The following is a 20,198-nucleotide window of genomic DNA, read 5'->3' as shown; positions in this document are numbered from 1 at the left end:
TTCTTTCTTTTCTTTTCTTTGATGTCCTAATTTCATGGATATTCATGGATATATTTCATGGATATATTTTTTATTTATAAGTTTTGAATCTTTCGAGATCAAATTTATATTTTAGTTTAACACGTGTAAAGATGCAATAAGAGATTAAAAAGAAGAATAATATTAGAATGGAAAAGAGAAGATCTGTCAGAAATTTTAATGAAATTTAAAAGAAATTTCGGAAAAATCTAAGAAAAATTTTTACAAAATCAAAAAATGCAAAGAAAAACATAAAAATTTGTTTGAATTTTAATCTTTTTCAATTCAGAAATACATGCATTTATACAATTTATACAATTCAGAAATTGCAAAAATGATAAAATTTTCTTCTACATTACTTCATATTAATCAAAAATGAAATCTAAAATTAGAAATAAATCTAAATATATTTACCGATTAACTTCTTCCTTTTCAGTTTTAATGATCTTGAAATATTTTTTTGAAAAACATAATTTTGAATAATTTTTCTTCATATATATAAGGTAATTGGCTTTTGTTTTCGAGTTATTCTAAAAAAATCTTATTATATTGAATTTTGCCTATACATATATATTCAGGACAGTACAAGTAACAATATTGGACATCATTCTCAATTGTTTGTACAAACACGATATAATGAGTGGACAAATATCATCATATTTAGCATGTATCCATAGTAAACGTGTATTCCATGAATCCTTCGGATAATAATGATAATAAAATATAAAACAAATCTTGGGCAATACTAAAATTACAATACCAAAAGGTAATTTTCTCGTCTAAATACTATAAAATTGATAGATGAGGAGAAATAAGAAAAAAGAGATATATTCATCTATTCTTATGAAACTGCATGACGGCTTGTTCAATTCGTTATAATCATATTTATTTGCCTAAAAATTGTCAAAAATTATCGAAATTTTCACTTCTTTTTCTTCAAAACAAAAATGACAAAAAAGAAAGTGGTAACCAATTATAATTATTGTATAAGTATAATGTAATTGTAAACGCAATATAATCATGTTATACTTTTTGCATGAAAATCGATATTCAAAAATGTTTTCGATAGTGTTAAATTTGAATATGATATTTCTTAATTACCAAAGAAGAAAAGAAATAGACACAATATATATATATATATATCAAAAAAGAAAATTTAAAAAAAGATCCCATTAAAATCCAAAGAAGTTTCGAGAAGCTCAATCTTACATGTATATGCATTTAAGTGGTAGTTGTATAATATAGTATCAAATTTTTGTTAACTCGAAAATAAAAACCGACTATTATATCTAAAGAAAAAAATTAGTAAAAAAAAAAATAAAGCATATTTATAATATGTTTATATTTTAAACTTATAATATAATATATTTCAAACTTATTAAGATCGATAAGGAAAAAACTAATAGGAATATTGACAAATTACACTTATAATTTTATTAGCAAAAAAATTATTTAAATAAAAATGTCGAATTATTTGAATGATATTAAAAATTATAAGTAAAAAAAGAAATTTGATCTCAAAGGACTTCTCTTTGTTTCTTTGATACTCGAGCTTGGTAAAAATGGTGGTTGGGTCTATTTTTCCTGTAGAGAGCGTGAAACATCGTCCGATACTGACCAGGCCACCGAAAAACACTACGGTTCTGATAGGAGGCAACGTTACAATGACTTGCGAGGTTCTTTCGGCCGCGCACCGCCATCTTGAATGGTATCATGGTTATCACACCTCTTTATCTACTGTCAACAAAACCAATCAAAGTTTCCGGGTGGAGGTCAAGGTGGGCACGTAGAATTATTTGAAAATGCATGAAACTATTTGTCTCTATGCTTCAGCTTTCTCTATCTTAGATTTAACAATAAGAACTTCGAAATTCAAAGAGACTTTTGCTATTTTTGTAATTCTTCTTTGAAACTCTCGAAAGATATATAAATAATTTATGTAACAGTTTAACAACAACTAATATTATTATTAAATTGTAACTTCTAAAAATAATTTGTGATAATTTGAATCTAGATTGTTGATTCATTTATAAAATTGGATTTTATAATACAATAGTTTAAATAGAAAAAAAATGAAACATAAAAATAGGAATGTAATATTTTCCAAGCCAAAGAAAATTTTTAAAATTTCGAAAATCAAAATTTATTAGTTCTTATAATATATTATTGTTTAAAATTTTAAATCGACATGAAATAAAAAATCTTTTATAAATATTATAAAAGTAATTACATATAATAAATGTATATATAAGAAACTATAAAATAAATAACAATTTATGTATTTCAAGCAAAAATTTGATTTTAACATTTGATTTCAATTAATTACTTAGCAAGTTTTGATTGTAAACAATCACAATTTTTTGATAATTATATAATAATATATAATTTTTATTCATTTTTATAATACATATAATATCTATATTATAATTTATTATAGTTTTTGACAAAATAGTAGAATTTTTTTAAAAAAAGAAGAAATCTCAAAATTTTAGATTAAAGTTTCAAAGAAACAAGTCGACTTAATTAATCTGTTCAAAGACTATATAAGACATCAAAATATTTATAAAATTGTAAAATAATAATCAAAATAATAATTGTAAAATAAATTATCAGTTTTTTATTATTATTTATTATATTTTGTTTTTATTATTATTAAAAGATTCAGATTGTATTAGAGTTTCTGAAGAGATTAATAATAAATTATTAATAAATCGACTAAAACTTTTTCTTAAATAATCACTACTTAAAAAAATAATCACTACTTATTTTGATTTCTCGGTTTTCTGAATTATTCTTAATTAATAAATAAATTAATTTAAGCATTTTTGAATAGGCTGAAGGCGCAGAAAATCCGGAAGTACTGAAGTTGTATAATGTAACAGAAAAAGATGAAGGCTGGTATACTTGCATAGCGCAAAATGCATTGGGAGAAACATTTAGCAGCGCTTATCTTCGAATAGTAGAATGTAAGTATCAAAAACTTCAAATCATATTATATTTATGCTTACTTTAATTATCATATCATACATCTCATTTATATCATACTATATTAATTATATTGCATATTAATCAACCATTATATCATTGTGTCATATGTATCATATTGTAAACAATAATTAAATATTAATGATCAATATTAAATGTTCAATCATTATAATTGATTAATAGTAATATTGTATTCATATTTATATTATATCATTTTTAATTAAATCATTATATCATTATATTGTATTATTTTTAATTATATCATCTTAAATATTATATATTATCTATATTTGATATTTGATATTAGTATATCATTTATATTTCATGAAATTATCTTATCATTCATATCATTTGATTTAAACATTTCTTCATTCTTCATCAGCCTTGGAAGATCCTGGAATACCAATAACAGCGAAACCACAAATTCTGGTAAACGTTCTGGCCGCAGTTCTCTTCATTTTCTTCGCCGTGGGCGTAGTAGTCGTCATATATATTTTCCACCGTTTGAAACGCGAGAAGATGAAGAAATTGTTGGCCATAGAAACGGCACGTGCCGCGGTCGTGACACAATGGACAAAGAAAGTGATTGTGGAAAAACAAAATTTGGTGAACGCCCAAAATGTTCAAGAACCATTATTGATGCCAGTGGTAAAGATTGAGAAACAAAAATCGACGGTAGCCGCAGAGGATAGTAATGGAGGAAGTATATCAGAGTACGAACTTCCGGTGGATAGCGCTTGGGAATTGCCCAGAGAACATTTGACTCTGGGTAATACTTTGGGCGAAGGTGCTTTTGGAAAAGTGGTTAGAGCACAAACCAACACTGGAAAACCTGGAATACCTTGTGTTGTCGCTGTAAAAATGTTGAAAGGTAAAATCTTTTTTTTTTAATTTTTAACTTTTATTCTCTAAAAAAAAGTCAATATTCTCACGCACTTAAAATTATACTTCACGTACACAAATATAAATATTCTAAATATAAACTTTTGAAACTTAATTTCAAATATACTATCAATAAAAAATTATTTAAAATATAAATTTCAAATATTTTTTACATATATTTATAATAATATCAAATTTTTATATATTCTAAACTTCGAATTATATAAAAATCATAATCTCTGTTATGAAAATTATATTTTATACCAGTCAATATCATTTATCCAAACTTAAAATTAGGCCAAGAATCAAAATTAGGTCTATATTAATCCAATCACCAATTCTTCCATAGAAGGACATACTGATGCGGAAATGATGGATTTGGTATCCGAAATGGAGATGATGAAGATGATCGGCAAACATGTAAATATAATCAATCTATTAGGCGCCTGTACGCAAGGGGGACCATTGTATGTGGTCGTAGAATTCGCCCCACATGGAAACCTCCGTGATTTTCTACGGGACCATAGACCTTCCTCGGGATACGAACCAACGATTGGTCAAGAACCGAAAGAGAAGAAGACTCTCACGCAAAAGGATCTCGTGTCATTTGCCTATCAGGTAGCTAGAGGGATGGAATATCTAGCGAGCAGGAGGTGCATCCATAGGGATTTAGCTGCCAGAAATGTGTTAGTCAGCGACGAATACGTGTTGAAGATCGCTGACTTCGGTCTGGCAAGGGATATTCATTGTCACGATTACTATAGGAAAACCACAGACGGAAGACTTCCGGTTAAATGGATGGCACCTGAGGCTCTGTTCCATCGGGTCTATACCACTCAATCTGACGTGTAAGTATATCGTATTATTCGATTATTGAATTAATGAAAAAGTTCTATCAATTTTTGATAAACAATTTCATATAGATCATACATCACTTACGATGAATTTATTTTATGAGAATCGTATTCTATTTCATAAAATATTCTATCCTATTGTGAAATGTTACAATATTATTGTTTGAAATGTACAGTGAAATTAAACTTATATTATCTTTATCACATTGCTTCATTATTTCACTTTATTTAATGCAAACTTCAATTGTTTTAGACAGATTTTTTTAAATATTATAATTAATAGGACTAAATAATATTTTTGTATTTATTTTGGCTTGTTGAATTAGTTTTTCAAATTTTTATTCCATAATATTTCAAATATATTAATATTCTATAGATTAAACAAATTATAGCAATAAACGTAAAATTTAGATATTCATATTTTATGATGATATAAATGCAATTACTTCTAAAGAATATTACAAATAAATATTATATATTATTTGATTTATTAAAAAACAAGATAATATTATTTAAAGAATAAAATTATTAATACATATAAATTCTCAAAAAATGTAAAAAAATATTAAGTATTTTTAAATGATTTAAAAATATATTGGATATATTATCAATATATTGACTAACTCAAATGTCGTAGAAATTATTACACGTCTTAAATTTTATTTTCCACAAAATGAAAAATAATTTATTGTATGAATAAATAAAAAATATTCCACCTGAATATTGAGCATTTTTCACAATATCTATGTATTTTATTATTGATATTTCGAAGAAAAAAAATCTCAAATTCTTATAAAATAGTGGAATTATTTATTTTTTCTAAAATATTTAATTATATATTAGTTAGATATTATATAACTAAATAGTTATATTTAGTTATATTAGTTAGATATATTTATATTATATATATTTTAAGGAAATTATTTATCTTTTAAGTTATCTTTTAAAATATAAATATTTTAAGAAAATTGTTACAATATTTTAGATGGTCGTATGGAATTTTATTGTGGGAGATCATGACATTAGGTGGTACTCCCTATCCATCCGTACCATCAGTAGAAAAATTATTCCAATTATTAAGAACTGGCCATCGAATGGAGAAACCACCATGTTGTTCTATCGAAATGTAAGCACAATTCTCAGAATTTATTATATCTTTCCAAATGTTTATATTATTTGTTTATTAAAAAATATTACAATAAAATTATTATAATAAAAAAATTATTAGAATAAAAATATTAACTTATTATATTATTATAGATACATGTTAATGAGGGATTGTTGGAGTTATCAGCCCAACGAACGACCAATGTTTGGAGAATTGGTCGAGGATCTCGATAGGATATTGACAATAACTGCAAATGAGGTAAGAAATATTAATTGTGAAAAAGATAAAAGACTTTTTGATAAAAAATTCTTTTTTAAATTGTTAAATTATTGAATTTTTCTTTTTTACTTCTACTTATTTTCTTGAAAAAAATTCGAATTTTCTAAATGTCAGATACGATTCAAATTTCAATAATATTTAAAATAAACTAAAATTTAAAAAAAAATCATTATTATTTTAGGAATATTTGGATCTTGGCCTTCCACAACTAGACACACCGCCGTCCAGTCAAGAATCGAGTGAAGCCGACGACGATGAAAGTGAAGAAAAGTTCCGCTACTTATTATGAAAATCCTACGAACGATCGGTTTTAGCCGAAGAATCTGTACAATTGTCATGAGAAAAAAAAAGAAAGATTCAGAAGATACAACGAACGATGAAGCGAAATAAATAGAAACACGAAGAAAGGAAGAAGAATAAGAGTAACAAAGAAAACGAACGAAAATCCACGAAAAAAGAAGACTAGCCTTAAAGTTTTTTGAAGGACGCTGGTGAATGAAAATTATTCGACTGATCTAGCGAACACGCCAAATAATATAAATCAGTATTGACTTGTTTAGCGTATTTTGTAGAATTAAGGAAAAAGAAAAAGAAAAAGAAAGAAAAAAGGAAGATATCGATCAAGGAAGAAAACTCCGGCCTTCGAGGAGACTGATTTTTCTTATGGAAAATATTGTATTTATTTTCCTGTTATCTTTATGCCTTGCAAAATCGATTACTATATTAAATAGAACATGCGTTTGTTCCACGTGATTCTCGTACATGTTTATCAGATTTCATGGTTCAAATAGTGAACAGAATCATATCAATTTTTCACAATTCTAACGTGAATTCTAAGCATGCAAAACTCGATTTGAGAATAAAATTTTCAAAAGTTATCCTAGTAAATAAACTTCCGAGAATTATCCTAATAAATATTTGTTAAAAATGAGAAAATTAAATATGTATAAAAAATATTAGAACAATTCTTAAAATAAAAGTATAGTAGAATATAAAAATATTAGAGCAACTTTGAGAGGTTTTTATTTTCAAATGAATTTGTACTTTAATCTTGCAAAATTTGAAATTAAAACTTTCAAAAATTATTCTCGAGATTTGTTTTTTATTATTGAATAATATATTGAAAGTTATTCTTGAAAAATCAATGTCAATATATGTAAAAAATATTAAAAAAAAATATTAGATTAATTCTTAAAATAAAAATAGTAAAATAACTTTTGAAAATTTTATTCTCAAATGAATTCGTATCATAATATGATTACAGTGAATAAGAATTCATATGAATATTATTCGATCAAGCAATTGTGATCTTTTATTTATCTTCGTTCACTGTAATCTTAGTCTTAAGCTTCTATATAGTAAGATTTGCCTCGTCACGTAACTCATGTGATCTAGATATCGTATCTACTCTATATTACATCGATAGCATATTTGAAAATAGTGAAATATCTTTTAATATAAAAAGAAAATTATAATTATAATAATTTTTTCATGTTGAAAAGGACGAAACTATGTTGAATCAGAGGCAAGTCTCGTCAGAAGATGTACAATTTTAAAAAATCTATAGCTGAATGTTGTAGAATTGTGACATTGAAAGATGAAAATGGAAATAATTGCCTTAAAATATTATATTTATAATCGCATTATTATTAATTATTTAAAACTTTAAAAAGATATTAAATCTGATGCAATTAAATAACTATTGGAATTTAACTATCGATTTAAAAATCGATTTTTAACTAACGATTCCTAATTATTTTTATTTTTAGATTAGGTTCAAAACTTGAATCTAATTTTTATAGTAATTGTAAAATATACGTCAATTTTTGTAAATATAACGACATAGAACACGATAGTCAATTGTAGAATTTAATATAAGATAATATCTACTGACAGCAATCAGCTACAGATTTTAAAAAGAATTATAATAGCATTAGTAACAGCTTAAAGACTTTGGTGCACACCTGAATTATGTTTGCAGCCAAAGCAAAATATAATAAAGTTTATATACAAATGTTTACGTCCAATTTTGTACATGTTAATACTACAGTGCCATTGATAAGTGCCTTGGTAAAAGAAAAATACGAGAAAAAAAAACGAAGAGGAAAAAATTCTACCAAGGCTTGTTATTCTTTGTTAATACGTAAAGAAATGACGAATGGTGCATATCAAGTTTGCATGGAAGAGATATTGTTATAAAATTGTCTCGAAACGTGTTTGTAACTAGTCAATTAATAAAAACCTGTATGTTTCTCTGTAACATAGCTCGAACTCATTAAAGTATGTATTATGCTAGCGTTTACACATGTGAACAAATATTAGTGGATAACAAGAGCATATCTTCTAATTTTTGTAGGAAGAAAAAACTATTTTGTAGATCATAGTGAAGAGACGAATGGCACAATTCGTTAGTATTTTTAATAAATTTTTAACACAAAAATTAATGTTAATAATGATATACCATTGTTGATTTATTGAAATCCTGACAATAGTGTCTTCGTCAAACAGAGAAGAATGCAAAGAATCGTTCGATTTGAACAAAGATATTGTATAATTTTGTATTACGGCGAAAGAAACTTTGCATATGACAAATAAAAAGAAAAAGAGGAGAAGAAAATGGAAGAGAATTTATTGCATCGTCCATGTGGATGTAAAATGCAAATTGAGATGTATAAATGGTGCATACGAGAGGTGCTTAGTAGTAGATAATTTATTTCTTTGTATATTGTTACTTAGGATGTATTTTAGAATGTCGTTAATACTTTTTTTTTTGTATCATCATTGAACGAGCGAAGTGAGATATAATGTACATGTAAAATATAGAAAGAATTAATCAGTATGATCAATGAAAATAAAATATGTAAGCGTGACAGAAGACTTTTTGTATATAGCACCGATCCTTTTATTTAAAAATGTTTTCTCATGTTTTCTTTCTTTTATATATATATATTTTTTTTTTCCTCCAGCACCTAAAGGTAGCCAGTAAATCAGCATTTACCAAGGTAGATTATATGTATAGTCTGCGTAAATATTATTGTAACATGAGTTTCGTCTCGAATAAATCACTGGTAACTATATCACATTAATCGATGTCTATTATTTATTATTTCGAAATTTCCTTTTTATTTTCACGATTTTTAACATTTTTTGTTTCAAAGCTATAATATTGAAATATCAAAAAAAAAAAAAAAAAATATTGAAATAAATAATTAAAAAATATTGAGATAAATAATTTAAAAATCATTATTCTGAAATAATACAATGATTTCTAAAATATTTTTATTTAATTATTGGTTATTATTGGAAACAATTATTGGTTATATTATTGTTAAATATACGATTAAAAATTGATTTATTTTATATTTTTAATTATATTTTTAAAAAATTTTTTAAAAAATTGTTATAAATGCATACGAATTTTATTATTATTAATTCAATTAATTTATTAATCCATTAAAAACCAATTTTTATATATTTTATATGAATAAAATTACCTAGATTTCCGTTTATTACATATTTATTATTTTTTGTTTATCAGTATTTATGGTTATTTATCAAACTATAATTATCAAATTGTAAAATAGATTGAAATCGATTGAATTACACACACATATAAAATAGATATACACACATCAACAGTTAAATGAATAAACAAATTATGATTAATCAAAAAAATATGTATAATGGAATCCCCACCATAGATCGGAACCGCGTGTCCAAAGAAAAGTTGAATATAAGACACATGGTGGCGCTGAAATCAGTTCGTTTTGTTGTCATCAGCCACATTTACACTTAGTTGTTTTTATCAAGTTTTTAGTAAAACGTTTAATTTTGTATTTCTCCATTTCACTTCGATTCAACGATAAAAAAATGCTAAGAATTATATGCACCATACATACAAAACTTCTTAACGAATAATGCGAGTGAAAATTGCTGTTGTGTGTTAACACTCGACATTCAGGTTAGAATTTGATAACCCACTTTTTTCGAAGCAAAGAATTTACTTCTTTGTATTGGTCATTTTTTAAAGAATTTCATTTTGTTCTCTAACGAATTTTAAATAAATCAAACTATGTGTCAATATGACAAATTTTATGGGATTTATATATTATAAGAATTTTATATTTTCTATAATTCTAACTTTTATATATAATAGTATTATGTTTATTATTCTGTATAATTTTCTTTTCTTCTTTACAAAATAAAAGTATTGTAATTTATTGTATATGATTTTAGTTACAATTACAAGTTTGGAACAATTTGACAACATCAGAATTTGATGGCACTTGTATGGTGTCGCAGATAGTAATATTTATTAAATGGTGATTACCAGTGCCATGGAGAGGAGAATTAAATTAAAAACACTGAACAGTCACATAACATGCAAGATATGCAAAGGTTATTTGATAGATGCTACTACTGTTACGGAATGTTTACATACATTTTGTAAAAGTTGTCTAGTGAAACATTTAGAAGAAAAGCATACCTGTCCAACATGTCAAATTGTCATACATCAATCTCATCCTCTTCAATATATAAGCTTTGACAGAACTATGCAAGATATTGTCTATAAATTAGTTCCTGATCTTCAAGAAAGTTAGCATTTGTTTATTAATGAAAAAAAAATCATACATAATTAACAATATATTTGATTTAATTTTTTTTTTTTTAGATGAAATTAAAAGAGAAAGAGAATTTTATAGAGCAAGAGGTTTACCTTGCCCAAAAGATATATTACCAAATGCTGGAGATGTTGAAGAAGAAAAGGCAACAGCAGATGCACATGCAGAATCAGATTATCATCGTACTGATGAACAGGTAAGAAGATGATTAACACTATTATATGATTTGATTTGATCATAATACTAAAAAACTAATATTTTTACAGGTTAATGTATGCTTGGAATGCATAAATACAAGTTTAAAGACTTTGAAACGAAGATTTATCAGATGTTCTGCCCAAGCAACTATTACGCATTTAAAAAAATTTATTGCCAAGAAAGTGTTAAATGGAATGGAAAAATATCGAGATGTAAGTAAAAAATTTATATTGGAATTAAGATTATTGATTGATTAATTAATAGTAATATTAATTAGTAATATTAATTAATAGTATTAATAATTAGTAATATTAATTAAATTTTTGTAGATTGATATTTTATGTAATGATGAACTATTAGGTAAGGACCATACATTAAAATTCGTTTATGTAACAAGATGGAGGTTCCGGGACCCACCTTTAAGGCTACAATATAGACCACGAATAGATATTTAAGATTAATATTTGTATGTTCGATTCGCGATAAGAATCACAAAGAATCTTGTACCTACTTTGAATGTTTTTTTGTTCTATCCGTGTATTGCCCGTCATAGTACTTATTTCATTTTGGCATAGCAAAAACATTAAATTTTAAAAATAATTTCTTGCTTAAAAATGAAAGAGAAGTTGCTTTATAGATTCTTGATATCTTTCTATTATATAGTAGAAAGAATGAATTTAATTAGATTACCGATAGTCATTAATACATTTTTTAATGATAGCAATTCCATTATTTTACACACATGATCATCTCTTTGTTTCCTTAGCATTCGAAATCATTTACGTATTATCTTTCATTGAGTTACATTAACTCATCTTTTTAATGTTTATTATGAATTACTTTCTACATTTATATAATGCATAAATATAAGTAGACCAAGAAATCATAGCGATAGTGAAATAATGAGAAAACAAATTTTGTTTGCTCATATTATCGCTAAATATAATTCTAAATATTTAGTTATAAATATAATAACTATGATATAATCACCTTGTGCATTTTTGTATCAATTCTCTATAAATTTTTAGTTTGAAGATACAAAAATGCCAATTGGTGTCTCATAGATAAGAATTTGTTGCTTTTTTGCACAGCAACAGAACAAGATTGCCCTTCTTCTTGTAATTTTAAGATGTGAATTTCTTTTTATACATATTCTAATTGTATATAGAATATTTTTGACAGAATTCCGATAATATTGCGTGTAGACGCAGCTTTGTATTAGAGAAAAAAGAAAATGGAAAAAAAAAAAAAGAAAAGAAGCTGGATCCGGTTAAGAAAGATTTGGATCCCTTTAACTTTGTATGTTTATGCGCTGTACACATTCTAATTCGATCTCGAGTTTCTCTCAATGCCGGGATACAAAAAAATTTTATCAGATATAACATATTTTCTCGATGAATTTGATAAAGACAACGACGCGTTGAGCGAAACGATCGGGATTTATCGCTTGTAGTTACATGAACTTGTTTCGACAAAAAAATGTAAAGCGAAAAAACGTGATTATATGTAAATATTCTAGAAGAAAAAGTGAAGTGAATTCAACTTTACAATGTAGCAGCATTTTATGAATGCTAGGGCTTGTATGTTGTACACTATGTGTGTATTTCCATAAATTATTAAATAAATATGTTTTGTACAGTATTAATTGAATTGATTAATAGAACCCCAAATATCATTTTATAAAAAATAAATTGAAAGTTTGTAAATATTTTCAAATATTTCAATCAATGAGAAATATATAATGAATTTCAAACAATGAGAAATATATAATGAATTTTTTGAACTCAATTATACATAAAATAATGACAAATTATTAATATTAATAATTTAATTAATTTAAGTTTCGTTTCGTTAGTGAAACTTGTAAAATTAATTTTATTATACAATTATTGCTAATTCTAAGCTAAAAATAATACAACAATATTAAAATATTAAAATTAGAATTTAGAATATTATCAAAAATAAGTATTTATGATTTAGAATTTTTATTTTTTTTTTATATTCAATAATTAAAGATTTAAAAATTAGATTTTTCTAAAGCATTATTAGAGGATTTCAAATAATCATTTTTATCTTAAGCCTCTACCTGGGAAATCCTGATGATTATAAATATCCATATATTACGTTATCCTTATTAGCTATACATAAAATAGGATATTTGTGTAAAATAGGATATTTTCAAAGTGTACTTGATTGGTAAATTTTCTTCTTGAAAATCCAATAAAATAGTCATTGAATTAATCACAATTCTTCTTTAATAAACTTAACTAAGTTGAATAATCACTTATATTGAAAAGAATCAAAAGTCAAAGAATCGCCAAGATAGACACTGAATAAAATTAATGCTATGAAAAATTATCAATTGAATAATGATTTTGCTGCATATTTTTGAATTGCAAAAAAAAATTATACTTATTGGTATAAAACGTAAAAAAGAAATCAATATATTATAGATTCATAGCATATTTCTGGGAAAGTGTGAAATTTTTAACTTCTTTGATTGATAATATATAAAATATTTTATATTTACGAGCAAAAAAAAATTTATGAAAATTATTATAATATTATTTCATAAAACTATAATAAAATTAATAAATTAATATATTAAAATTTACATTAATTTTTCAAATATAGCACATAGAAAGGATCGTAAAAAATATCGGTGGCCAAAATTTCATGTGAACTATTCAATTTAAAGTAGCATGCATGCGCAGTAACTGAACAGGCTAAAGTAAATCAACGCATGCGCGACGTATTCTCAAGTAGTTTATGGTCAATGTGCGTTGAGTAGAGACCGTTGCTGCTGTTCAGCAGCACGGTAAACGTGGTTTTGTTGAATAAATTTTGATGAATTTGATTATAAGTATCAATAATTTCTCATATGTCTGAACTACGTGCAGTTTCGAAGATAAATGAGCTTACAAGATAGCCTCTTCTCCGAGGACGTGGAGCACGACGTGACTCTATTTTCAAAAGACAAGAAACGAAAAAGGTAGGCAAGCCAAACGATCACATTTCCTGATGTAACGACGCGCCTTTAAAGGTTAGATGTCTACATTTTTTACAATGTGTCTTTGAGTATTTATTCTTGACTTTCATTTTCTATAAACTTTTATCATAGTATATTATAATGTTTTCTCCATGAAATTATTGATCTTAAAAGTTTAAAAGATACATTATAAAATTAGTTGACATTTGTCAATTACAAAAAAAAAATAAGATAAGATACGTCATAAATAGCATTAATTTAATAATCGATAATTTTTTTTAATAATTTTGATAAATGTTACATAGTTAAATCTGATTATGTTCAATTTATTTGCATCTTTATAATTAAAATTAAGATTTTAGAATTTCAAAGATTTAAGATACATCTGCTAAAAAGTTTTCAATAATTTACTAATATTTTTTAAATTCTCGAACAAAATATATAATAAATATTACGATCTAAAGATAAATGATATTATTTCTTCCAAATCTTGATCGCTATTTTGAAATGATTTCCTTAATCTGTTTTTCTTTCTTTGCATATCCTGCAAATTTTGCATATTTACGCTTTTTTTGCTAGATACTAGTATACTATATAATATATAATACTATATAACAAACATAAAAAACGAGAAATCATTATTCAGTCTAAATAAAAATGCATTTACAAATATTATTAGTTTTTTTTCACTTATTTTTAAATTTTTTTATGTTGATTTTCTATTATAGATATATATTTTGTCTTTATATTTTACTCAGAACGTTATAGTAAGAAGATAATGGGATTTTAAGTTGCGGATATTGATTAAATAACCCTTCATAAATGACGGAACTAGCGTATATACGTCATTAAATAATAAAAGAAAATTTATACGAAACACTAAGTTTAATAGAACGTATTATTTTCATCGATTACAACGAAAATAACGAAAATGATTATATAAAATTAAAAATTGCTGCAAACAATATGTATATATTATAGTATAATGTATAAGAACTGTAATATGTGCAATTTTTTTATCAATATACAGTTTTCAATATACAGTTTTAACTATTTTAGAAATAATTAATAAACATGTAAAATTTCGAAAATAAGTGATAACAAAATTTAAATATATTTTTATTTATAAAAAGTGATAAGATTTTATTTAAAAATTAAAAATTTTAAAAATTATTTAAAAATAATAACAATAAAAACAAAATCATGATTATATGCCGTATTGCATAATTACTGAAATCATGTGCAAGAGAAACAGCTGAATGATTTTGAATGCCCTCTGCACGGATAATTGTTAATCTATGGAGTGTAACCGGTCTCTGAGCGTATGTCGCTCACGTATACGCGTGATTACGTGAACCACGCAATACTTACGAGATATACAACACTCCATTTCTTCTTTATAGTACAAGGCTTGATTTACTCCATTTTAAAACGTAATTAATATTATACAAACTGACGATTCAACAATCGAATCACAAGATTAAGAAGTGCGATTATTTTATTTGAACGGTTAGAATTTGTGTATTCAATTTCTTTTTCTTCTTGGTTTTCATATACGTATACAAAGGAAAGAATCATAGAAAACTATAATTTACCATACTACACGCTTCGTTCCATCTAAATGGTTGGCATGTAATTTAACTATTATGGAATGCTGTTAAGGTGAAAATTTATCTTCTCTAGCATCCGATCATTTTATTTATTATCTGAGATAAAAATGCGTTTCCTGTTTCCTATTTTTCTGCATTGTGTGCGCCCGTTTATTGTAATAGTTTTTATGCTTTCTAAAAACATCCGCTTACGATATTATAATAAATTCCACTTTATCCGACTGTTTTATATTGCTCGAATATAGCTGGTTTTCATGAAGTGTAGTTAAAATGTTAACGAGATCATAATATGAACGAAATGTGATCGAAATGATTTGTGATTATTCGGACGCAAGGAAGGCTTTAATTTTAAGGAAACCAACGAAGGAGAAAGTGAAACGTTATGTAAAAGTTAGCCAGTATGTGTTCATCTGACAGGATATACGGCAAAGTAGCCCGGGACAAGACGATTACGTTCACCCGTTGACTGTCCTCAGTCCAGTCTCACTTTCAGTTGCGATCATAACGTGTTCTTTTCACTTTTACAGGGTACTCGTCTTTCCACCTGTTAATAACTATCGAAGATACATCATACATCAATTAGTGCGGGACCGTTTTGTTGATCTACACACGTTCTCAATCGGCCAGGGTTCTGCTAGGCGAACAGTAGTTTGTTATAAGAGTGACGTGATAAGGTATCAGAGTGTCTATTAATTTCATAATTTAATTATGAGTTGAATAAACTTGATGATGTTGTTTTTTATTATTTCCCATTTAACGGATCAATTATTAATATCCTCTTTATCCATAATTTGTGGATAATTTGTATATATATTGATAACAATGATAATTCTGAGATTTGAAAAAAGATAGAATAAATATTTAATTGTAAAATAAGTTAATTAATTTATTAAGGAATTCTTATTATATATTTTTGAAATTTGAACTATGATTAATTATAAAATTAATAAATTTATTTATTAAATTACGAAAAATAGATCCTTTTCTAATTTTTTACGAAATTATTATGATTTATATAATTGATAAAATATCAGATTAATGTACAAATTCAAAATTTTTTTTAATTTAAAAATTTTAGTTTTTAAAATATTTTGCATATATTGTCGATCATATTATTGATATTAATATTGCCATTGCGGTTCCTATGAAAGTAAAACAAGTCTTATATTAAATTAGATTTATGCGAAATTCACAGACAAGTCTAATATTGTTACGAAATGGGTTTACAAGAATGGAATTACGCAGCAACAAACGAAAGTGAAACTTCGTTTGAACCTTGGCCGGCTCAAGGTCACATAGCGTAGTATTTAAATGCGTCAAAAAACTATTTAACTGATATGAGAAAAAATTTTATAAAGTTAACAAAAATGTAATTTTTTCATTTTCAATATTTAAGGGACCCCAAATTGGATGGTGAACAGTGTATATCGAATTGTGCAACAAAAAGTATTAGTACGTTGCTCGAGATGGGCATTGAAGGTCAGCGATCACCTTCCGCATCTCCTGAACGGATACGAATTCAAAGACAAGGTAATTGGAAAATAAAACAAAAGTTTTATTATCTAAAAATATAGAATAAAATTAATTGAAATCTTCATTCGATTTTTTAGTGAAATCAACGCCAACAGTTGAAATCTATAGACCACCAGCTGTTAGGAGGGCTAGAAATGAACTTCAAACAAATATGGACCAAGTTCAAACACAAGCAACTGTAGATTCATCTATTGGAAAGTAAGAAATAGAAAAATATTTGCATCTTTTTTTTCATAATCTAAAGAAAAATTATTTTAATGTATATTTAATTTCATTCAAAAAATTTAATTTCATCAAGAACTTCTCGTCAAAGAAGGCCAGATCGTGCAGTTTATATACCAAGACATCGTAGAAGTTTAGAAACAGAAGGAAGTCCTCAACCATTAGAATCTATTCGTGTAAATCGTATAATTAAAGACAATTCGTCTTTATTTTCTGCTTCTCATGGAAAATCGAATTTAAATATTAAAGAAGCAAGCTCTGATGTACAAGAAAATAAAGAATGTATAGAAAAAGAAAATACTTTTGATGATGATCAAAGTAATACGGAATTTCACCTCAATATGTGTCTTCAAACAGAGATAAAAGGAATAACTTCTTCAAAAATACCTACAATGAAAAATAATAATAAAGAACCAATCGAGCAGTTTGAAAATTTAAATAAAAATGTGCCAAATGATTCAAATAATTGTAATGCTTTTGAAGTTCTTGAAACTTCATATGAAATAACTGATACAGTTCACTTACAAACGATTGAAAGACAAGAAATATCTAGCAATTTTAGTGAGAATAAGAATAGTTTAGATTCAGTTGAAACATGTATATATAGTGAAGTTAATGTTAATGAAGAAATAAACACATCTGATAAATGTAAAGATAATATTATTATTACTAATTCAACTGCAAATAATAAAAAAAATATGGAATTTTCAAATAAAGATGAAATAACGAATCAAAAAAATACGCAAATGATGCATCACAATATGGTGTCAAACGTGTTAATTATCTCAGATACTGTACAAAAGGAATCACAAGCTGTTAAAGAAGTTATTCCTATAGTATTACCGGAGAAAAAAGTAAAAAAAATTGTACGACAAAAGAGTAAACCTGCACCACCACCTTCTCCACCTATTAAAAAAATAAATAGAGATGAATGTGATTGGGATAGTTTATTTGATGATAATGGTGACTGTTTAGATCCAACTCTCATAGAAGAGGTAAATATTTATAAATATTATCATTTTTCAATTTAGAAAATAAAATTATTTTTATTTGAATTATTTTTATTTTTAGTTAACGTCAGCTGTTGGTAATGTTATGATAGAACAACCGAAGAACGATTATAAACCCTATACCAAACACATTGAAGTATCTAGTGATGAATTTGCTCATGTGGTTGAAATTTATAATTTTCCATCAGAATTTAAAACAAGCGATTTAGCAGCTGTTTTTAGTCCTTTTAAAAATGGTGGTTTTGAATTAAAATGGGTTGATGATACGCATTGTCTTGGAGTCTTCAGTAGTCCTCTTGTTGGTAATTAAAAACGAGTTAAAATTACATCAACATATGACTAACAAGTGCTTACTCATCAAATCGTTTTTAGCTGCCGAAGTATTGGCATCGGATCATCCATTTGTTAAAACAAGACCCCTAAGTGAAGCTACAGCTTTAAGCAAAACAAAAGCAAAAAGAAGCGCAGAATTTTTACAACCCTATAGAAGTCGCCCAGAAACTTGCGCGGCATTAGCAAGACGATTAGTTACAGGTGCTTTAGGAGTGAAATTAGCTACTGCTAGACAAGAACGCGAACATGAAAAAAACATATTACGCGAAGCTAAAGGTAAAGATACTAATTATATTGGAAAATTTAATTATATTCTGACAATATACAAAAAATTTCATAAAAATATAAAAACAAAATGTTTTCTTTTTATTTTTAGAAAAACGTAGATTAGCCAATAAACAGCGAGAAGATGTCTGGGAAGGTATTATTCCTGAAAAGTAGCATTATTTGTTGAAAATGTAATATTCATACATTGAGAATTACTTATATTATTATGTGAGTGTTTTATGACATTTACATGTATTTGTGCCTTACTCATCTATTTTCATTTTTGACAAACTTACTTTTGTCGAACTAATTTGGCGATTGGTTTTGGGAACATGGGATATTACTTGCCAATAGATGAGTGTGGCATGACAAAACTATCAACGGAAATATTTACTTAGGACTGGTAAAATAAATTTCCAGTGCTTGTTTATTTTCTACATATTATGCATATCACAATTTTCAGACCAGAAAATATTGGAATAAGTGTGCCTGTTGTACTATTTTCTAACAGAAGGGTATTAAGTATTTTAAGTAAACATGTAGATGAAAGCGATTTATAGCCTTGACATATTAGAAAACTATATAAAAACAAACGTAGAAGCGTTTTATGATATATGATTATTCTTACCTCGATAGTTGCCTCTGTTATATAAATTTATATATACACCATAAACAATACTATGTTGTGCAATGATAATACAAGACAATAAATTAGGATGGTAGAAAACAAAAATATCCTTTTACATATGCACGTGTGCGTGCACATATATCTCATAAGTATCAATGAGATATAATCAAATTGTGTCTTCATAGAATTATGATTTTACAACAAGAACTATACTGAAATATGTGGCATTTTATTATTATATGCAACATAAGATTATTATAGTTACATTTGTAGTTAAATATGAAATTATTATGCCACTTATTATATTACATGTACATATATAAATCTGTTATATATATGTTAAAAATTTGACGCACAATCACAATCTATCTATTTACTTACATAAATTACAGATTTTTTTAAAAGAAAAAAAAAAAAGAAATAGATTGTATTTTTATATACAATTGTTACCACAGAGGAATAAAGACATGTATCGCCAAATCCTAGTCAATGTATGCAAGAAACATGTTATCTATATTGTATATTATATTACTGAATTTGTCAGAAATTGACAAAAGGATTAAAAAAAAGAATAAAAATATTTTATGTACTATATCTTTCATGTATATTTCCAATCCACATAGAACTCAATTACATTTTAATCTAATTGCAAATTCAGAA

At 25.8% G+C, this 20,198-nt stretch overlaps 3 protein-coding genes across 9 annotated transcripts in view; all 3 read left to right on the top strand.

Moving 5' to 3' along the window:
* Positions 1 to 7,149, top strand: part of LOC122713830 (fibroblast growth factor receptor homolog 1-like) — a 99,747-nt gene extending 92,598 nt beyond the window's left edge. For 2 of the 3 annotated variants that reach the window (XM_043934622.1, XM_043934623.1), the window contains exons 5-11: positions 1,609 to 1,796; positions 2,852 to 2,984; positions 3,386 to 3,874; positions 4,235 to 4,733; positions 5,725 to 5,865; positions 6,000 to 6,105; positions 6,308 to 7,149. In XM_043934622.1, the coding sequence (XP_043790557.1) occupies positions 1,609 to 1,796; positions 2,852 to 2,984; positions 3,386 to 3,874; positions 4,235 to 4,733; positions 5,725 to 5,865; positions 6,000 to 6,105; positions 6,308 to 6,415 (1,664 nt within the window). In that variant the 3' untranslated portion in view covers positions 6,416 to 7,149. The remainder of the gene's footprint in view (positions 1 to 1,608; positions 1,797 to 2,851; positions 2,985 to 3,385; positions 3,875 to 4,234; positions 4,734 to 5,724; positions 5,866 to 5,999; positions 6,106 to 6,307) is intronic. The other variant, XM_043934624.1, reaches the window with a different exon arrangement.
* A 2,764-nt stretch (positions 7,150 to 9,913) lies between these two features.
* LOC122713807 (polycomb group RING finger protein 3) lies at positions 9,914 to 12,587 on the top strand. The gene is made up of 5 exons (XM_043934585.1): positions 9,914 to 10,087; positions 10,363 to 10,722; positions 10,799 to 10,944; positions 11,015 to 11,158; positions 11,276 to 12,587. Exons 2-5 carry the CDS (start codon positions 10,446 to 10,448, stop codon positions 11,399 to 11,401), a joined length of 693 nt encoding a protein of 230 aa, XP_043790520.1. The 5' UTR covers positions 9,914 to 10,087; positions 10,363 to 10,445; the 3' UTR covers positions 11,402 to 12,587.
* Positions 12,588 to 13,741: 1,154 nt separating this feature from the next.
* Positions 13,742 to 20,130, top strand: LOC122713997. Of its 5 annotated transcripts, XR_006346552.1 has the most exons (9): positions 15,840 to 15,943; positions 16,073 to 16,219; positions 16,942 to 17,075; positions 17,156 to 17,276; positions 17,377 to 18,295; positions 18,372 to 18,612; positions 18,683 to 18,919; positions 19,020 to 19,138; positions 19,374 to 20,130. XR_006346552.1 is itself a non-coding variant. In XM_043934933.1 (8 exons), the coding sequence occupies exons 1-8, from the start codon at positions 13,859 to 13,861 to the stop codon at positions 19,082 to 19,084; spliced, it is 1,944 nt and encodes a 647-aa protein (XP_043790868.1). In that variant the 5' UTR covers positions 13,742 to 13,858; the 3' UTR covers positions 19,085 to 20,130. The 5 variants fall into 5 exon arrangements, 4 of the variants coding, with proteins under 4 accessions (XP_043790868.1, XP_043790869.1, XP_043790870.1 ...); XM_043934933.1 differs by lacking the exon at positions 15,840 to 15,943 and adding an exon at positions 13,742 to 13,938 and having other exon boundaries at positions 19,020 to 20,130; XM_043934934.1 differs by lacking the exon at positions 15,840 to 15,943 and adding an exon at positions 15,268 to 15,368 and having other exon boundaries at positions 19,020 to 20,130.
* Positions 20,131 to 20,198: the final 68 nt, after the last annotated feature.

Source organism: Apis laboriosa, unplaced genomic scaffold, assembly GCF_014066325.1.
Source record: "Apis laboriosa isolate Shangri-la unplaced genomic scaffold, ASM1406632v1 scaffold26_cov146, whole genome shotgun sequence".
Classification (NCBI taxonomy): domain Eukaryota; kingdom Metazoa; phylum Arthropoda; class Insecta; order Hymenoptera; family Apidae; genus Apis; species Apis laboriosa.
This window is presented reverse-complemented; position numbering and strand designations above follow the sequence as displayed.